Below are 17,215 nucleotides of genomic sequence, written 5' to 3' on the forward strand. Positions count from 1 at the left end.
TGTGTGTGTGTGTGTGTGTGTGTGTGTGTGTGTGTGTGCTGGGTCTCAATTAGTGTCACTAGTTCCTCAGATGTTCTTGAACACCAGATGAATATAAGAGAAAGTATCTTGATTTGGTCTGCATATGGGGTTGGGATTCTTCAATCTAAAGAAGTGAAGTCTGAGGGACAATAGCCTGAAGAAAGTCACTGTTAAGTATTAAGTTTACAAAAAATCATAGGGCTTCCCTGGTGGCGCAGTGGTTGAGAGTCCGCCTGCCGATGCAGGGGACGCGGGTTCGTGCCCCGGTCCGGGAAGATCCCACGTGCCGCGGAGCGGCTGGGACCGTGAGCCATGGCCGCGGAGCCTGTGCGTCCGGAGCCTCTGCTCCGCAACGGGAGAGGCCGCAACAGTGAGAGGCCCGTGTACCTACAAAAACAAAAACAAAAAAACCCCAAAAAACTCATAGAAAGGCTGGCTGACATACAACCACCATTCTTTCAATGCATGGCTGGGCTTCCTAGGAAATAAGGCAAAGCCCCTAAAATGGAATTGAGCTTTGTGTATTCAGAGAACTTGAAGCAGGTCGGTGGGATGGACCCAGTGAAGGAGGCTACCAGCAGTAGATGAGCTCAGATACGTAGGTGGGGATCAGTTTCTGTCGGCTCCAGCACTTTTAAAAAAGAATTCCTTTATATGAAGCTCTTAGATCAAATGTGAAGTGAACAAGGTATGTTTTCTTAGTTCCATCATATGATTTCCTCTGTGTTTTGGATATTCGAGACGTTGGAACTTCTGCTACATAAAACATTGAGAGTAGACATCCCCTCCTAAAGTTTATGTTGTAGTTAATTTAGCAGTCCACATAGTCCTCAGGCATTAAATTCCCAGAAAATGCTTATGAATCTAAGATTGATGTAGCATGTTTATATGATGTAGGTGTTTATATGATTTATCAACAAAGTCTGTGTTTGAGTAAGCATAGACATGCAGACATGTGTGGTATAAGATTCTGCCTCAAATCCCGGTGGAGAAGATTCTGGTGCAAAACTTCAGCTGCGTGGCCTTGAGGAACTCATGTCACCTCCAGAATCTCACTTGGTTCCTGTGCAAACAATGAATAATTATACTACTCTCCCAGGGATGGAATGTAGACTATCTGACTTTTGCTCACAGCAGCCTTCTAAATACCAAGCATTGCAAAAATTAGAATTTTGCCTCACATAATTAATCTATGCCTCCATAAATCTCTTCTCTGTTTTCAATTAGATTTGATATGCTTCATTCTTTCTTCTTTAGAGTCATGGTGGAATTTTGCTTTCAACCATTTTACATTCATTCAAATATTCTTTTAGTTTTCTTTTAGTTCTTGAGAGATTTCCATTGGTATCCCATTTGCTTGTTTTCATTATATTATAATAAAAAACTGTTTAGAAATTAAAAATTCTCTTGATCTAGTGTATGGCATGTGCGTGTGGAAGGGTTGGCAAATGCCAGCTCTTAATCATTGCACTGGTCAGCATGCTGGCAGGAAACCAGTGACACCCTCAGAGGGGGTTGCTGAAAACAGCTACATGAGAACAGTTAAGAGAAACCAGTACAGAATAATAAAGTACCTCGGAGCTAGTAGCAGAAGGGCATCCTGTACCCACTTATGTCTCGGAAGGCAAGGAGAGATAGGGATTGCCAGAACCTGACAAGAGCTGTGGTTTCACGAGAAGCTTCCAGGGGATGAGCACACCCACTGTCAAACCTCCACACAGCCAGGAGGAGGGGAGAAGGGGGAAGCAAGGGGAATAAATATCCTGCTGCCACCCTCTGTTCTCCTGCCAGTGCTTCCTTTATTCAAACCCAACTGGAAGCTGGTGGGCAAGGGGGCCAGTTGGTATGGTCCATAGAGGGCCATTTCCTGGCACATGGCAGAGACAAGAGTGCAGGGTGATCTGCAGGAGCAGACAGAAGATATCCAGCCCAGGGGTCTGTTGGAAAAAGCACTGTCCCAAATTCATTTGCCTTGGCCTTTGGAGTTTGGTTGTTCAGAAACACACCGCATCCGTAGGTGCAGACCCCTTTGATTCCAAGCATTTTTCTTCCCAGCACGGCTGTTGGCCGTCTTCAAGCTGAACTGGTCACTGCGGCTAATGCCCATATCAGCTCATTCTTCTGGAGCTGGTAAGATTTGACAATGAATCAATTTGAGGTATGGACACTCACAGTGACGTGGGGACCTCGCTGTCCCAGCAGGCAGTCTGGAGAGGGCTCTCTTCACCCCTCCTGTCTTCCTTTTCCAGGATGGAGCTTCAACATGGGGTCCGCCTACGAGTTTCATAGTTGGCGTGTGTTCATCATCGTCTGCGCCCTCCCCTGTGTCTCCTCAGTGGTGGCCCTCACGTTCATGCCTGAAAGCCCACGGTTCTTGTTGGAGGTAATGCTCATCATTACAAATACTCAAAGAAACCGCATACAGTGGAACGAGTCCCTTCTAATTCTAGGAAAATATGTTTGCCTCCTTGGTGGTACATTTTTCCTTCCTACTATGGAACCATGGAGGGTTTGGTTTCATGGGGTCATGCTTTCGACAACCAACATGTGAAAAAGCTGCCTCGTGGCCAGAAAGCACTAATGTTCCTCCTCAAGCAAGTCATTTCCCTCAACGAAGAGAATGTGGCTTCTTGTTTTATAAATGAACCTTACTATCCACAGGTGCTATGTCTAGTTAGAGGCACATCCCTTGAGCTGCTAATGCACTCAAGGATATCCAAATAGCCTGTGTGTTCCAATGGGACGAACCTAAATGCATTTGCACTGTTACACCCAATTGGATCTGACAATACCACGTGGTTATTGGAAAATCAGGGAGTATGTGTGTTTCACCTCCTGGCCCTTCACTGTCTACTCATATTTCTTAGGTTGGAAAACATGATGAAGCCTGGATGATTCTGAAGTTAATTCATGACACAAACATGAGAGCACGGGGTCAGCCTGAGAAAGTCTTCACGGTGAGTACTGCTTCTCAGTGAATCTTCCACACCAGAGGTCGAGAAACCTTTTCTGAAAAGGCCTGGTTGTAAATTGTTCTCTCGCTGCACCAGCCGCTCGTCTTTCATACTTGCCATTTTACCTATGCCTGCCGCGCTGCTGTTGTATGTGCTGTTCCCTCTGCATGGAATGTTCTTCCATCCTCTAGTTACAAAATTTATTCTCAACGGGAAAACTAGACTAAACTAATGAAAATTGGATGCATGGAATTTTTTGGAAAGAACAGTGTTTTTTTTCCCCAGCACCTCCACCAAAATAAAAAAGAACAGTGGTTTTTAAATCCTTTGATATATGCAGCATAGACAAAAAATGTTTTGTCTAAAATAGGTTTAAAGGGGATATAAGCAAGATCTTCAGTGTCTTATAAATAATATCAATTATAGTTCTTAAAATAAGTAAAATAGTTCCTGATTAAACAGTCCCCTGAAATCTTATTTATCCATTTCATTTTTTAATAGGAAATGGATTTTTCATAGTGTGAAGATAGACTTCAGTCTAGCCTCTGTTCAAATTATCACAGATTCTCAATTAATAAAAATTTTTTCTGCAGTGTAATGGAGAAATGAAGATCAATAATGGATGTCCTCCACTGAGGCCCTGGGAGCCTTTGAGTAGGCCCTTCTTTTGAGTAGATTAACAATAAAGGAAGAATTTTTTTTTTTTGGCTGAATCCCACGGCATGTGGGATCTTAGTTCCCTGACCAGGGATCAAACCCGCGCACCTTGCAGTGGAAGCGCAGAGTCTTGTCTTACCATTGGACCACGAGGGAAGTCCAAGAAATTTTTTTTTAAATAAATTTATTTATTTATTTAAAATTGATTTATTTTATTGATTTATTTTTTTGGCTGCATTGGGTCTTTGTTGCTGCGCACGGGCTTTCTCTAGTTGTGGTGAGGGGGGTACTCTTTGTTGCGGTGTGTGGGCTTCTCATTGCGGTGGCTTCTCTTGTTGCGGAGCACGGGCTCTAGGCATGCAGGCTTCAGTAGTTGTGGTCTGTGGGTCCTAGAGCACAGGCTCAGTAGTTGTGGCTCACGGGCTTAGTTGCTCCACAGCATGTGGGATCTTCCCGGACCAGGGCTCGAACCCATGTCCCCTGCATTAGCAGGCGGATTCTTAACCAGTGTGTCACCAGGGAAGCCCCAAGAATATTTTTAAATTAAAGGATCATAAGGCAAGAAGAATCTTGAGATGTTATTTAGATACTCAGTGTCCCTAACCCTGCTCAGCTAGATGAGGATAAACCCTTTACCGAAGACTTCTGAGAAGGTGTCTCTGTAGGGCCTCATTGCCCTGCTAACCTGCTTTTTCTTCCAGAAAATCTGAGTTACCAAGTTCACTCATGGTCATCCATGTTAATATTACTGTATAAAGGTTAAGTGGGAAAAAGGTGGGAACACTCTAAAAGAATGGGTAATCTCAAAGTCATTTGTATGTAACTTTCAAAGTCATTACATGATTCCACCATGACACATTTGTCTTTTTCCTTGTTATATCTATTGATACAATACAGTGAATTCACATGCCTTCCTTCTCTCCTTTTTAAGCTTTTCTTCCTATGTGCCTACTTTAAATATTGTTTTTCAGGGCTTTATTTGCAGCTAACTTCCCTTTTAACCCTACACACTCTCCTTAGCTTATCTCAGCTACTTCCTAGATCTCTCTCTCTTAATTGACAAATCTCCTGAGCTCCAGACGTGCATGCTGAAGGGCTTTGTGGCCATACTTCTATGTACCATAGGCCCTTCAAATTCTGAATTTCTAAATCTGAACTTCTCACCTTAAGAGTTTCCAAACCTCTTCCTTGTCCAAAATTCTATCAGCAAGTACCACCAGCACCACCCAAACCAGAACCTTGAAAACTATCCTATTTCTTTCTTTCGTTTATCTCCAGTATGTCCAAGAAATCACTGTGTCCTATTATCCGCCATCCTAAATATCTCTCATTATTGTCTCTTACCTTTCCACCCTTCCTGCCACTGATTTGGCTCAGCCCTCCTTACTCACTGCCCTCTGCCCTTGCACTGTTCTTCAGGAATAGCAACTGCTATGTAGTTTCCAATACACTCTTTTCTCTCACACCTCTGGATATTTGCACATGATATTCCTCCCACTTGGAATGCCCTTCAAGTAGTTGACACACATGGCAAATGACATACTTTTCCATAAGCTCCAACTCAAATTCCACAGTCCATGAAGGCTTTTCTCTCACTCTCCGGTCAACTTGGGTGTTCTGTACAATATGTCTCTCCCATCTGATATAGATTTTCATTAGAGTACTTTCTAATTTGTATAGTAATTGCTTGGACGGTGTGGTGTTTTATGTTTGCACCTCCAGGGTCTAGTGCCAGGCCTGGCTCCCCATGGGTGCCAATGAAAGAATACACAAACATTGATGAGTGGAGAAGAAGCCTCCCAAAAGTAATATGTCAAGTCAGAATGGCTATCATCAAAAAGAATACAAATAACAAATGTTGGCGAGGATGTGGAGAAAAGAGAACCCTCGTACGCTGCTGGTAGGAATGTAAATTGGTGTAGCCGATGTAGAAAACAGTATGGAGTTACCTCAAAAAACTAAAAATAGAACTACCATGTGATCCAGCAATTCCACTACTGGGTATATATCCAAAAAAAACAAACACACTAATTTGAAAAGATATATACACCCCAGTGTTTATAGCAGCATTATTTACAATTGGCAAGGTATGGAAGAAACCTAAGTGTCCATCAACAAATGAATGGATGAAGAAGATGTGGTATGTATATCTAATGGAATATTACTCAGCCATAAAAAAAGAATGAAATTTTGCCATTTGCAGCAACATGGATAGACTTGGAGGGCATTATGCTAAGTGAAATAAGTCAGAGAAAGACAAATACTGTATGATATCACTTATATGTGGAATCTAAAAAATACAACAAGCTAATGAATATAACAAAACAGAAACAGACTCACAGCTACAGAGAACAAACTTGTGGTTACCAGTGGGGAGAGTTAAAGGAGGAGGGGCAGTATAAGGGTAGGAGAAAGAAAGGGGTTATTATGGGATTATATGAAATCACTTGTGTGAAACTTTTGAAAATTGTAAAGCACTATAGAATTTAATGAATCTTTCATTCAATACAAAAAAAAAAAGAAGAAGAAGAATACCCCTGTGATTTAAAAAAAGAAATTCTGGAATATCACAAAATAATGCCTACATGGATGATTTGGAGCTGGCTCTATTTGGAATCCCAGACATTAACTCAGACATTATTGTCATTAAATATGGACATCTTTGTTTACATAGCCATGAAGAGGCTATTGCCCACCTGGTGTAATTTGAAAGATACCGAGGGTCCCCATATCACCCCTGTCAAAAGCCAGTCTTGGCACCTGGAGTCTCATGATAGAAGTGCTCTTTGGATGTTGGCAGACTCTCCAGAAAGATCTCTTCAGGAGTTATCCCTGGCAGGGGTAATGTGTGCACATCCTGTGTCCTCTCTCAGGTGTATCAAAAGCAGGTAGATGTTGACTAACAGGGTCAGGTGGGACAGGTCCACAAAGGAACCATGCTTTTTTTTTTTCTCTCTTTCTCTTTTCAGGCTTCATTCTCTGTGTTGGAAGCATTGCTTCTCCTGACTCTTCGTTCTTTTCCTTAGCAAAAGGAGGCTAGTTTAAGTCATGGATACAGCTTCAGGCTGATCCTCCATCATTTCTTGCCCTTCTAACCTTGAAGAGTCCGTGTTGAGGCTTGTAATTGAAGCTCATTCACTGGACCTCACCTCATGGTCACCTGCGGGTACTTGCTGACCAGGCACTGTCAGGGGCTGTGGGAGAAGGAAGCAAGGGTCACAGGGATGCTGTGAATGGAAGTTTGATGGGAAGAATGGAAGTTTGATGGGAAAGCTTTAAGAACTATGTTTAGGGGCCAAATTCATCAAATAAGTAGATTCCAAAGAAAAGTGTGTTCAGTTATTTTAGTCTAAGCAAAGTAATTCTTAATCCAGAAGCGAATCTATCTGGATGTTTAATCTGCTAATGTATGCCTTTTTAAAAAAATTTATTTTATTGAAGTACAGTTGATTTACAATCTTGTGTTCATTTCTATGGTACAGCAAAGTGATTCAGTTATACATGTATATTCATTCTTTTTCATATTCTTTTCCATTACGGTTTATCGCAGGATATTGAATATAGTTCCCTGTGCTATACAGTAGGAGCTTGTTGTTTATCCATTCTCTATAAAATAATTTGCTTCTACTAATCCCCAAATCCCAATCCATCCCTCCCCAACCCCCTAATGTGTGCCTTTTTACTAGTGATTCAGAGAAGGGTATTTTGTTTTCATATTATTCCATTACTACTTACTCTTCCCCCTCTTTCTCATGGTATTCCCTCCCATTTGTTCTTTTTTTCCCTTTTCCCCATTCATTCTTTATGCAGTTCTTTTGAGTCTGTGTACTTACACCAGTGGTCTCATATATGTATGGATACCTGCTTGTGTATCAAATACCTGCTTCCTTTTTGTTGGAGTCAGCTTTCACTCCTTTAAAAACAAATTGTAAGCCGAAACTCCGCCAACTTCAGAGAAGGGAACTCAACACTTTGCCCTCTGTTGCTCCTTACAGGTAAACAGAATCAAAACCCCAAGACAAATAGATGAGCTGATCGAAATCGAGAGTGACACAGGAACATGGTACAGGAGGTGTTTTGTTCGGATCCGCACAGAACTGTATGGAGTAAGTAACAAGCCCATCCTGGCTTGCTGGCCAACTTGGTACTTGAGGTTAGTCAGAAACAGGATTGACTGAATCTGTCCCATGAATGGGGTTCTTCCCGCTTCTGCCCAGGACACCCGATTCCTAGAGTAGGACCAGGTAATAGGATCCCCTTGGGATTAGTGGGGTTACCAAGACATTCCCTCTTTGGGGAGGGAAGGTATTAGGCAAGGAGTCCTGGCAGTGATGGGGTACACTGATGTCTTGAGTTACTTTGTCCATTGGAAGCTGATACATAAAAATTCCAGAAACCAAAAATTTGGTTTCCTATAGCCTTTAGCTTTTACACTGTAAGTTCAGATGAATCCAGCCCAAAGAAAACTCAACATTTTTTATAATTTGTTGGAGGGGGTTGGGAAGTGCGGTTGACTAGGTAACTGCCTAAGAAAACTAACTCTCTAATATTTCACAGATTTGGTTGACTTTTATGAGCTGTTTCACCTACCCAGTCAGGGACAATACCATAAAGCTTACGATTGTTTGGTTCACGCTGTCCTTTGGGTAAGTGATACCTAAATTCTTGGTGAGTGAAATCTTTACATTTCCACACTGTAACTCCCAACCACGCTGCTTTTTTTCTTATACTGTGTGATGATGTTAACCTCTACGAAAGAATTTTTTTTTTCATTTTCCATTTGCTGGCAATTACAGTTTTTATCACCCAGTCATTTAATTTATGCTGTCATAAAGAGGGGGTGGCAAAACCAACAGTGTCTGGAAAGTTCGATAAGCCCGTGAATGGTTTGCCCCCATGATTTCTCCACCCTCCTCTCCTTACTGGCGTGGCCCCAGCCCACCGGCCTCTTTGCTCTTCCTCAAATGTGTCAGAACTTTCTTGAACATGTTCCATCTCGGGCCTTAGTCCTGCCCCCAGACATGGCCTGGCTCATTTCCTCTCCTCCTTTGAGTCTTTCCTGGTGTGTCACCTTCTCCGTGATACCTCCCGAAGCACCTTTTTAAAAACTGCAGCCCCGCAGTACTCCCGATCCCCTTCTCAGCTTTATTATTCCCCATCGTACCTTCTATCATCTTCTAATAGACAAAAAGCTTTTCCATTCTTTAAAGAATAAAGAAAGCTCCGTCTTCCTCCTCTGGAAGCTCTATGAGAACAGGGATTTTAAACTGTTTTGCTCATGGATATATGGCCCTGGCACATAATAACTGCTCAATAAATAAAACCACCATATATGTGTTCTAAGGAAAGAGGAGGTAGGGAGAACATTTCAGAATTTTAGTTGCAAATTGTTGACATACTCACTTTAGAATATGTGTATACAACTCGATTTTTGCCTAATTTATTGTTTTTTAAAGGCAGGTAGATAATACCCTACACTTTCAGGTCAATAGGCTCTGGTAGAGCCCAATATTTATGCTGCAAGTTCCATGTCTTAACATCCCTAAATGAAAACCAGTGAGTGATCGCAGATGACCAGCCTTTCCCAGTGCTGTGAGTTGTAGTAAAGAGAGAGACCAGAAAGGTAGGGGTTGTTCTGCTGTGTGACTTGAGGACACTACCAAGTTTTAGTTCCTTATTTCTAAATTGACAGGGTTGACTTAGAACATGTAAAGTAACTCCCACTCAGGTTCTAAAACAACCATTGATCTATGAAGGAAGAGAGGGCTGAAAATTAATGAGTATTAAATGCCTACTATGGGGCTTCCCTCGTGGTGCAGTGGTTAAGAATCCGCCTGCCAATGCAGGGAACACAGGTTCGAGCCCTGGTCCGGGAAGATCCCACATGCCGCAGAGCAACTAAGCCCGTGCACCACAACTACTGAGCCTGCGCTCTAGAGCCCGTGAGCCACAACTACTGCGCCCACACGCCACAACTACTGAGCCCGCACACTTAGAGCCCGTGCTCTGCAACAAGAGAAACCACTGCAATGAGAAGCCCACGCACCACAATGAAGAGTAGCCCCCGCTCGACTCAACTAGAGAAAGCCCGCGCGCAGCAACGAAGACCCGACACAGCCAAAAATAAATAAATAAAATAAATAAATTTATTAAAAAAAAAAAAAAACAACTTTGTCTTTTGAGTGCTCACTATGTGCTAGGTACTTGGCATTCCATTTAATCCAAGCAACTACCCAGGAAGGTGGGTGCTATCATCATTCCGATATTAGAGATGGAGGGATAACTGAGGCTTTTATAACTTGCCCAAGATCACACAGCTGGTAAGTGGCAAGGCCAGGATTCGAACCTAGCATGTCTACCTGCAAAAGTTATGCTCATGACCACTTCTTTCCCTGTGTAGCTCAGTGTAACTAGGGATAAGCTAGAGCAGTGGTTCTCAAACTTGAGTGTGCATCAGAAGAGTTACACGAAGGGCTCCATCCCACAGTTTCTGATTCAGCAGGTCTGGATGAGGCCTGAGAGTCTGCATTTCTAACAAGTTCCCGGGTGATGTTGAGGCTGGCCCAGGCACCGTGCTTTGGGTGGGAACCACCAGGTTAGAGCAGCATCGTCCAGTAAAAAAGTAATGTCAGCCACGTGTCATTTTAAATGTTCTGGCAGCCACATGTAAAGAAAAAGAAAAGGAAAAGGAAACAGGTGAAACAAATTTTAATAACATTTTATTTCACTCATTTTGTCCAAAATATTATCATTCTGACATTTAATCAATATGAAATGATTAGCAACTTAACTTTACATTTTTTTTCCCGTAAATATTCAACTCTGGTGTTTCATACTCATGGCACATCTCATTCAGACTGGCCACATTTAACTTCTCGGTAGCCACATGTGGTTAGTGGCTGCTGTTATGAGGATCACAGCAGTATGACTGAGCTGTAAGCTGTTAGAATAGCACACTAGAGGCAAGAGGCAGAAAGTGGGCAGTAACCTGGCTTTTCCCAGGAATAACTTAAATGGCCTTTTTCCCAGCCTTGAACTTCTTTGAGCGTGGACTCTGCCCCCAGGCTAGCAGTACCATAGTAGTGTAGGAACCAAGAAAGATTGTCCATTAATAAAGAGGACATTCTTTAAGGGCCCTCACAGTCTGGGGACCCCAGGAGTTTGTAGCTCCAGACTAGGAGATGGAGTTCTTCAGTGCAGCCTAGGGGGATGAGAAAAACATCAGGGCCAGGATGCCATGTGCTGGTGTACGATGGAGTTCTTATGTATGTTTCTTCCCAAAGGAAGGGTTCAGGAATTACAGACCTGGGGTTCTCCAGGGAAACCCAGGCCATCCCTCTAGCGTGATTTTTGCAGACTTGTGATGAGGAGGGGCCAGTGAGATTACTGTTTGATGGTTCATAATGCTACAGGGGGCGGGTCCTAATCAGCAGTGCTTCTCCAGAAACCACTACCTCTCTGAAAATGACAGGGAGATGGTCATGGCCGCTAGGGTGTCGGCACCTTTACAAACTCACATTTCTTTGTCTTTGCAGGTACTACGGATTATCCATTTGGTTCCCTGATGTCATTAAACATCTGCAGTCGAATGTGTTGAAAGATGTAGATGACCCGACAGGAAAATTTTCAAATTTAACTACTAACTTTACAACGGCAAATAAGATTATTACTGGACTGGAATGGGACAACGGCAGGTCCAGAAACTTTTACATCATTTCATTTCCTACCTGGTCTCAAAAATGTATTTCTTATTAGCCTTCACGGCACTAAAATATGAATAGTTTTTTTCGTTTGTACATGTAGTCATTTTCAGACTGAATTTAAATGCTTCCACATGGCCTTTAAAGAAAAGGTACACGTATATCAGTTATCAGCTGTAACTACTTCTGAAACTGAGCTGCTTCATATTTATAAAGAAATGGAATTGACTGGTGTGAAAAGAAAATTCAGAGAGGCCTTAGAAAGCAAGCAAAATAAGTTATGGAAGAGAAGAGTGAAGATTATGAGAAAATAAGATAGGTTATAGCATTATTTAACTCAGAGAGGAAATCTGACCTGTAATCTCATGCCTGTTTTCTATCTCTGGAAAAGGGGACCACTTTTCAGATTTCCTTCCTTCTCCACTATGCTGAATCAAGAATTGGGGTTAAGCTGTATCAGGAAAAGTTTCAATTAGAGAATAAGAATGATTCCCCAAAGTTAAGAGCTTTGAAAATATGGAATAAGTTAGCAAAGGACATTTTTGAGTATGGAGTCTGAAATGCCTCTTGATGAGGAGAGAGAAGTGACTCCAAAGGTGGTTGTGGTTTATTTTTTCAGAGAGGGAAAGGGGTAGACAGGGTCCTCATTTCTACCCATTATTTGTTATCTGAGCAAATAATTGCTGGTTTGAGTTCCTGTTGGTTTACATCATTCTTAGGAAATTCTCCCAGTTTCAAAATTAAAGTAAAACTCTAAAAAAATAAACGATGAAAGTTTCCCTGGGCAAAAACTAGTTTGGAAAGATGAAAAATAATTCTGTGGGATGCTTATGATTTGTGTAATGAAAAGGAGAGTTACCAACCCAGAGATAATTGTTTGAATCAGCAATTCAGTGAGGGGCCTAATCCATATAGGATGACCTTCACTCTCCCACATAAAATACTGACTTGAACCTGTACTTGCTTCTCCACAGAAACCTTAGAGTCAAGTGCTCTATAGTTCTAGCATGAAAATTGACTTAATTACTTAAAAGTTATGGTTACTCCATTAGAAATTTCTAATATGTTTGTGCCTCTGACAGTCATATTTTTAATGAAAAGTTCTAAGCTGGATATTCAGTCATCACGGAGAAAGTTTTTACTTTGGCAATGTAATGATTAATAATTTTAATAGTATTAAAATCCTTCTAAAACATATACATTTATTTTAGAAGGCGATAGAAATTTTTTTTTTTTTTGTCTTTCAGGGAAATTTGAAATACCACTAGCTAACTCATTTTTTTAAAATAGTTTTCCTATTCAACATTCTAAAATGGCGATTCTTTATATACTGATAAGGAATGACCTCCGAAGTAGACTCCGAGGAGAATGAAGCAAGGTGTAGAATAGTGTCCTGTTTGCTGGCACCCTGTATACAGAATGCTCCCGGAAGAGCATACGAGAAACTGACACTAGTGGTTATCCCTGGGAAAAAGAACTAGGTGGCTTGAGGATGGGAGACAAAAGACTTACTTTTTCCTTTTTCAACATTTTGAATTTTGCACCATGTGCACTCTGTGCATATAGTATCCATTAAAAAAAAATTGTTTCCCCTTTCTAAATTCAGTTTCACTTCAGAAAATTCGCGATCTTCTTAAAATGTGCCATTATTTACTCTCCTTTAGTAGGTAGATTTATGGCTTAGATGGTTTTACTCTGGACTCCTAGAGTAAGGGTTGAAATAAGATTGTTTTTTGAGGAGGTTGGTCTCATAGGCGCTTAGTGCATTTTGAGCGGACAAATGCAGTCCGACATTAGGGTGAGGATGATTTTCAGAGTACTCGATAGTGAATTGCTTTTGAGTCAGCTCACTTGCCTAGGAGGATCAGTCCCTTTCTGCTCTCATAAGAGTGGCATTTGGTGTAATAACTTCTTCCCCAGGTGAATAAGCATCTTCCCCTCGGTGACGGGCTAAGTATACATTCACAGTCTCTTAATAAATTGCCGAGACACACTGATGAATATGTATCCATGTCTCCCAAGAGTTCTTATCAACACTGAATATCTGAGCCATAGACTCTTCTAAGATGTTAGGATCATTGTGACTATTATCATCTCCCCCTTCCCCTTTACATCACCCAAAAATGGATCTGAGCAAGTTTCATCATTCTACGCATTTCCAAAAATAAGCAGGGCTATGGTCATTCTACTTGGTACCTCTTAGCGATGAGAAAAACAATATTCTTGGAAGTGACTGTAAGCTATGAGTTTCTTGACCCCCAAGACAATCATTCCTCACATAAATGATTCTCCCATCCTCTCTTCAAGATAATTGGAAGTCCCTACACTAGAATGAAGAAGCTTTCAGCTTGGGAAGTTTTCAGCTTGGGAAATAGACTTTCATTAAAAGTGAGCATGGAGGCACATCCTCAAGTTAGAGCTATTAACCCCAAATAGAGAATTTTCAAATAAAGGCATGTGTGAAGGAACAAGAGGATAGGGTTGAAAAATAAGGAATCAATAGCCACAGGTAATCTCCAAACTCAATACCTTCAACTACATACCCCACAAAAACTTTTACCAACATTGCCAAAAGCTAAATGAAGTTATTTTGAATGCCATCTCTTCTTCTGGTAGAAAATAATATTGGTGAGCAATGAGACAGCCAAAGGACAGGCCGCATGAGGAAAAAGGGGAAAAGCTAGGAGCTTAGAAAATCCAGAAGCCAATGTCCTTTATAATTAAGAGAGTCCATAGTGGGACCTCACATCTCTAAATCTGTTTGACTTAGCTTTCAACTCTGATAGACACAATCGTCAATATGAATCTTTTTGTGTGTTGGGCAGATTCGAAGGGATCAGGCTCAAATCCATAACTTTCAAAGATTCGGTTTTTAAGTCCTGCACCTTTGAGGATGTGACTTCAGTCAACACCTACTTCAAGAACTGCATGTTTATTAATACAGTTTTTAACAACACAGGTAGGTGTGCCACTTAACCCTGCCTGGGGCCTCTTCACAGGCCCTAGTTCTTGGCAGAAATGTGATACTCATTTGGTGATAGGCGTGGGCATAGGCTTAAGGGGGAAGTGAAGGTTGAAGTACAAATGAACAGACTCCCTCCATCAGGTTGGATCAAAGTTGAGCTTGTATTGACTGTCTTTGTCACATTTAATGCAGATGGAGCTTGCTGAGTTCAAAGTTGGAAATACAAAATCCTTTGGTGAATAATTTTTAAAGCAAAGAATTAACCTGTGGTTTGTTTGTTTTGATAACTCCTGAAAAATCTGGTGTTAGCTTAAGTGAGCATGCCTGAACTACAAATCTACAGAGATAGATGAAACATGCTCAATCAGATACAGTCTTTTAGTCCAGTCCATTTAATGGAGCCTTTTTCCCCAGGGAAAAAGAGGAAGGGCAACAAACATTGATTGAACACCTACTATGTGCTGGTTCCTACCTTAGGTTATTAGACACTCATTATCTTGTTTAATTTTCACAATAGCTGAGGCTTAGAATAATGCAGTAATTTGGCCACAGTTGTAGAACTAGTAACAGCTGCCATTTGAGCCCAGGCTCATCTGATTGCAAAGCCCAGGCCTTGCCACCGACACACATTGGCCCGTCTGTCCCATGAGTCCAGAATAACAGCCCGACACTGGCGGGAGGATCAGCTCCACCCTGTTGCCAGTCCTGCCTTCTTGGTGATCAGACAGGAGCCAGCTCTGCCTAGCTCCAAGTGAGAGTGGAGTCAGGGGTCTCGGGGTTTGTTTAGACAGTGCTCTCACTGTCTTCCAACCCATTCAACCTCAGAAGACCAGCTTTTTAGGCACATCTTGTTCAGCGAGGACAACAGCCGTTTTGATTCTCACTGCCTTTTATCAGAGCCCAGCATCATCTGCAACCCCTTTTGGCTAGATCCAAGTTGAAGAAAAGAAAAAAATCAGCAGCGAATGCTGGTGACCTTCCAATGAGGCTGACTCAGGTTCCTCGGTGGGTTCCTCCACTTGAGCCTTCTCTTATAAATTCAGCCTCAAGGACCCAAGGAAAGTCCTGTTCCTTCTCACTGTCTCAGTGCCCTATAAAATGGCAGTAGTAAGGCCGATTCATACACATTTTGAAACAAATTATATTTGTAATTGTAGTATGGAAGCTTTAGTACTCTAATGATAGTCCTTATGTAACATGATAATTAGAACAAAGTAACATCACAAAGGAGTAAGCAATCATGTAATTAGCAATGACCAACCATAAGAAATCAGAGGATAACTGGACTCTTTAGTTTATTCCTTTATTCAACAGAAGTATTCCTTCCTTCAGCTACTTCGTAATGTGGGGTCCTAGACTAGATCCTGTGCTTTGGCCAGGCCCTGAAGCCCTCAAGGAGCTTACAATACCATGATTTTTTTCTGAATTCTCGGCAGGCTTTCAGTGCGCAACTCTCGTGCACCAGTATAAGTTGTCGTCCTTTGTGTCCACAGATTTTGAGCCATATAAATTCATTAACTGCGAATTTCAAAACTGCACATTTCTGAACAACAAGACAGGATGCCACATTACCTTTGAAGATGACTATGGTGCCTACTGGGTTTATTTTGTCAACTTCCTGGGGACATTGGCAGTGTTGCCAGGGAACATCGTGTCTGCTCTCCTAATGGACAGAATCGGGCGCTTAACGATGCTAGGTATGTGCTTGGTTTCATGAAAAATACAAGAGCTGCCCTTGCAATCTAGAGGGAGCCTGTCTCCTGCTATACTCCCTACCCCCCTAGGATTTGCATCCCACAGAGATGAGGAGAAATCCCTTAAGACCTTTCATTAGGACTAAATTTTAGTAAAATATGTCTAATTACATCTCGTTTGAACAGCTTCTGTGCGTTAACAGACTGAAAAACTAATTATGTGTGACTAATGTCTATTTTTCTACTTACATAGCTGAGTGATTGATGATGTGTATTTCATGCTTGCTGTGTTCGGAAGGTAGTTAGAGAAGCAAACCTTATATACAAGTAAACACACTTGTACCTGAGCTTTATGAACCCAGGCTGTGGCTTCCTCTTGGGATTCAGTTTTGCTGTGAGATATCAAAGACCCGAGGGTCCTTGCTCTACTAAGATGACAGGAAACGTCCCAGCCGTGTCTGCTTCGTTGGCAGGTGGCTCTATGGTGCTTTCGGGGATCAGCTGTTTCTTCCTTTGGTTTGGCACCAGCGAATCCATGATGATAGGCATGCTGTGTCTGTACAATGGGTTGACCATCTCGGCCTGGAACTCTCTTGATGTGGTCACTGTGGAACTGTACCCTACAGATCGGAGGTATGTTGAAATGGGCCTCCAGCAAGAGGTTCTCTGAGCCCCACAGGACCACTGAAAAGTCAGAGAAAACAAGCCAAACTGTCATTTCCCCCAAAAAGCGAAAATCCAAAAAAAAAAATTCTGGCTTATGAAGTTGTAGGCTCTACTCATATCTTTCATTTATTCTTTATTTTTTAATGAGGCAAAACATTATTTCGTTCTCATTGACTATTACACTTAGAATCATAAAAATGTTATTACTTTGAAAACAGTTTGTAGATTAGTTTCTGAATTTGAAAGCAGTCCTGGGGATACATGATGATTGCTGAGAAGGGACAATCATAAGTTAAATGCTAAATAATTACAATGGAAATTGTTCCCAATTTTTATAGCTAGACTATATTTACAGCTAGATATTTTTATAGCAATGTATACATGTATTATATAGTTAAATATATAGTCAATATTAGTATTAAATATATATACTAAATATTATAATTATATTTATCTGTCATGTGGTATGGGAAAATCAGGTTTGCCTAGGAACTATGAAGGCTTTTCAGTATACGTATGGATATTTATATTTAATTTGTTAGACAAGGTAAGGCATTG

The 17,215-nt window shown here is 41.4% G+C and overlaps 1 protein-coding gene across 1 annotated transcript in view; it reads left to right on the top strand.

The window, feature by feature from the left end:
- SV2C (synaptic vesicle glycoprotein 2C) overlaps positions 1-17,215 on the top strand; it is a 191,956-nt gene that overhangs the window by 157,055 nt on the left and 17,686 nt on the right. The window contains exons 4-11 of the mRNA XM_024125151.2: positions 2,271-2,404; positions 2,889-2,978; positions 7,628-7,738; positions 8,190-8,278; positions 11,168-11,326; positions 14,158-14,291; positions 15,791-15,994; positions 16,465-16,624. Of these exons, the coding sequence (XP_023980919.1) occupies positions 2,271-2,404; positions 2,889-2,978; positions 7,628-7,738; positions 8,190-8,278; positions 11,168-11,326; positions 14,158-14,291; positions 15,791-15,994; positions 16,465-16,624 (1,081 nt within the window). The remainder of the gene's footprint in view (positions 1-2,270; positions 2,405-2,888; positions 2,979-7,627; positions 7,739-8,189; positions 8,279-11,167; positions 11,327-14,157; positions 14,292-15,790; positions 15,995-16,464; positions 16,625-17,215) is intronic.

The sequence above is a fragment of the Physeter macrocephalus genome, chromosome 8 (assembly GCF_002837175.3).
Source record: "Physeter macrocephalus isolate SW-GA chromosome 8, ASM283717v5, whole genome shotgun sequence".
Classification (NCBI taxonomy): Eukaryota; Metazoa; Chordata; class Mammalia; order Artiodactyla; family Physeteridae; genus Physeter; species Physeter macrocephalus.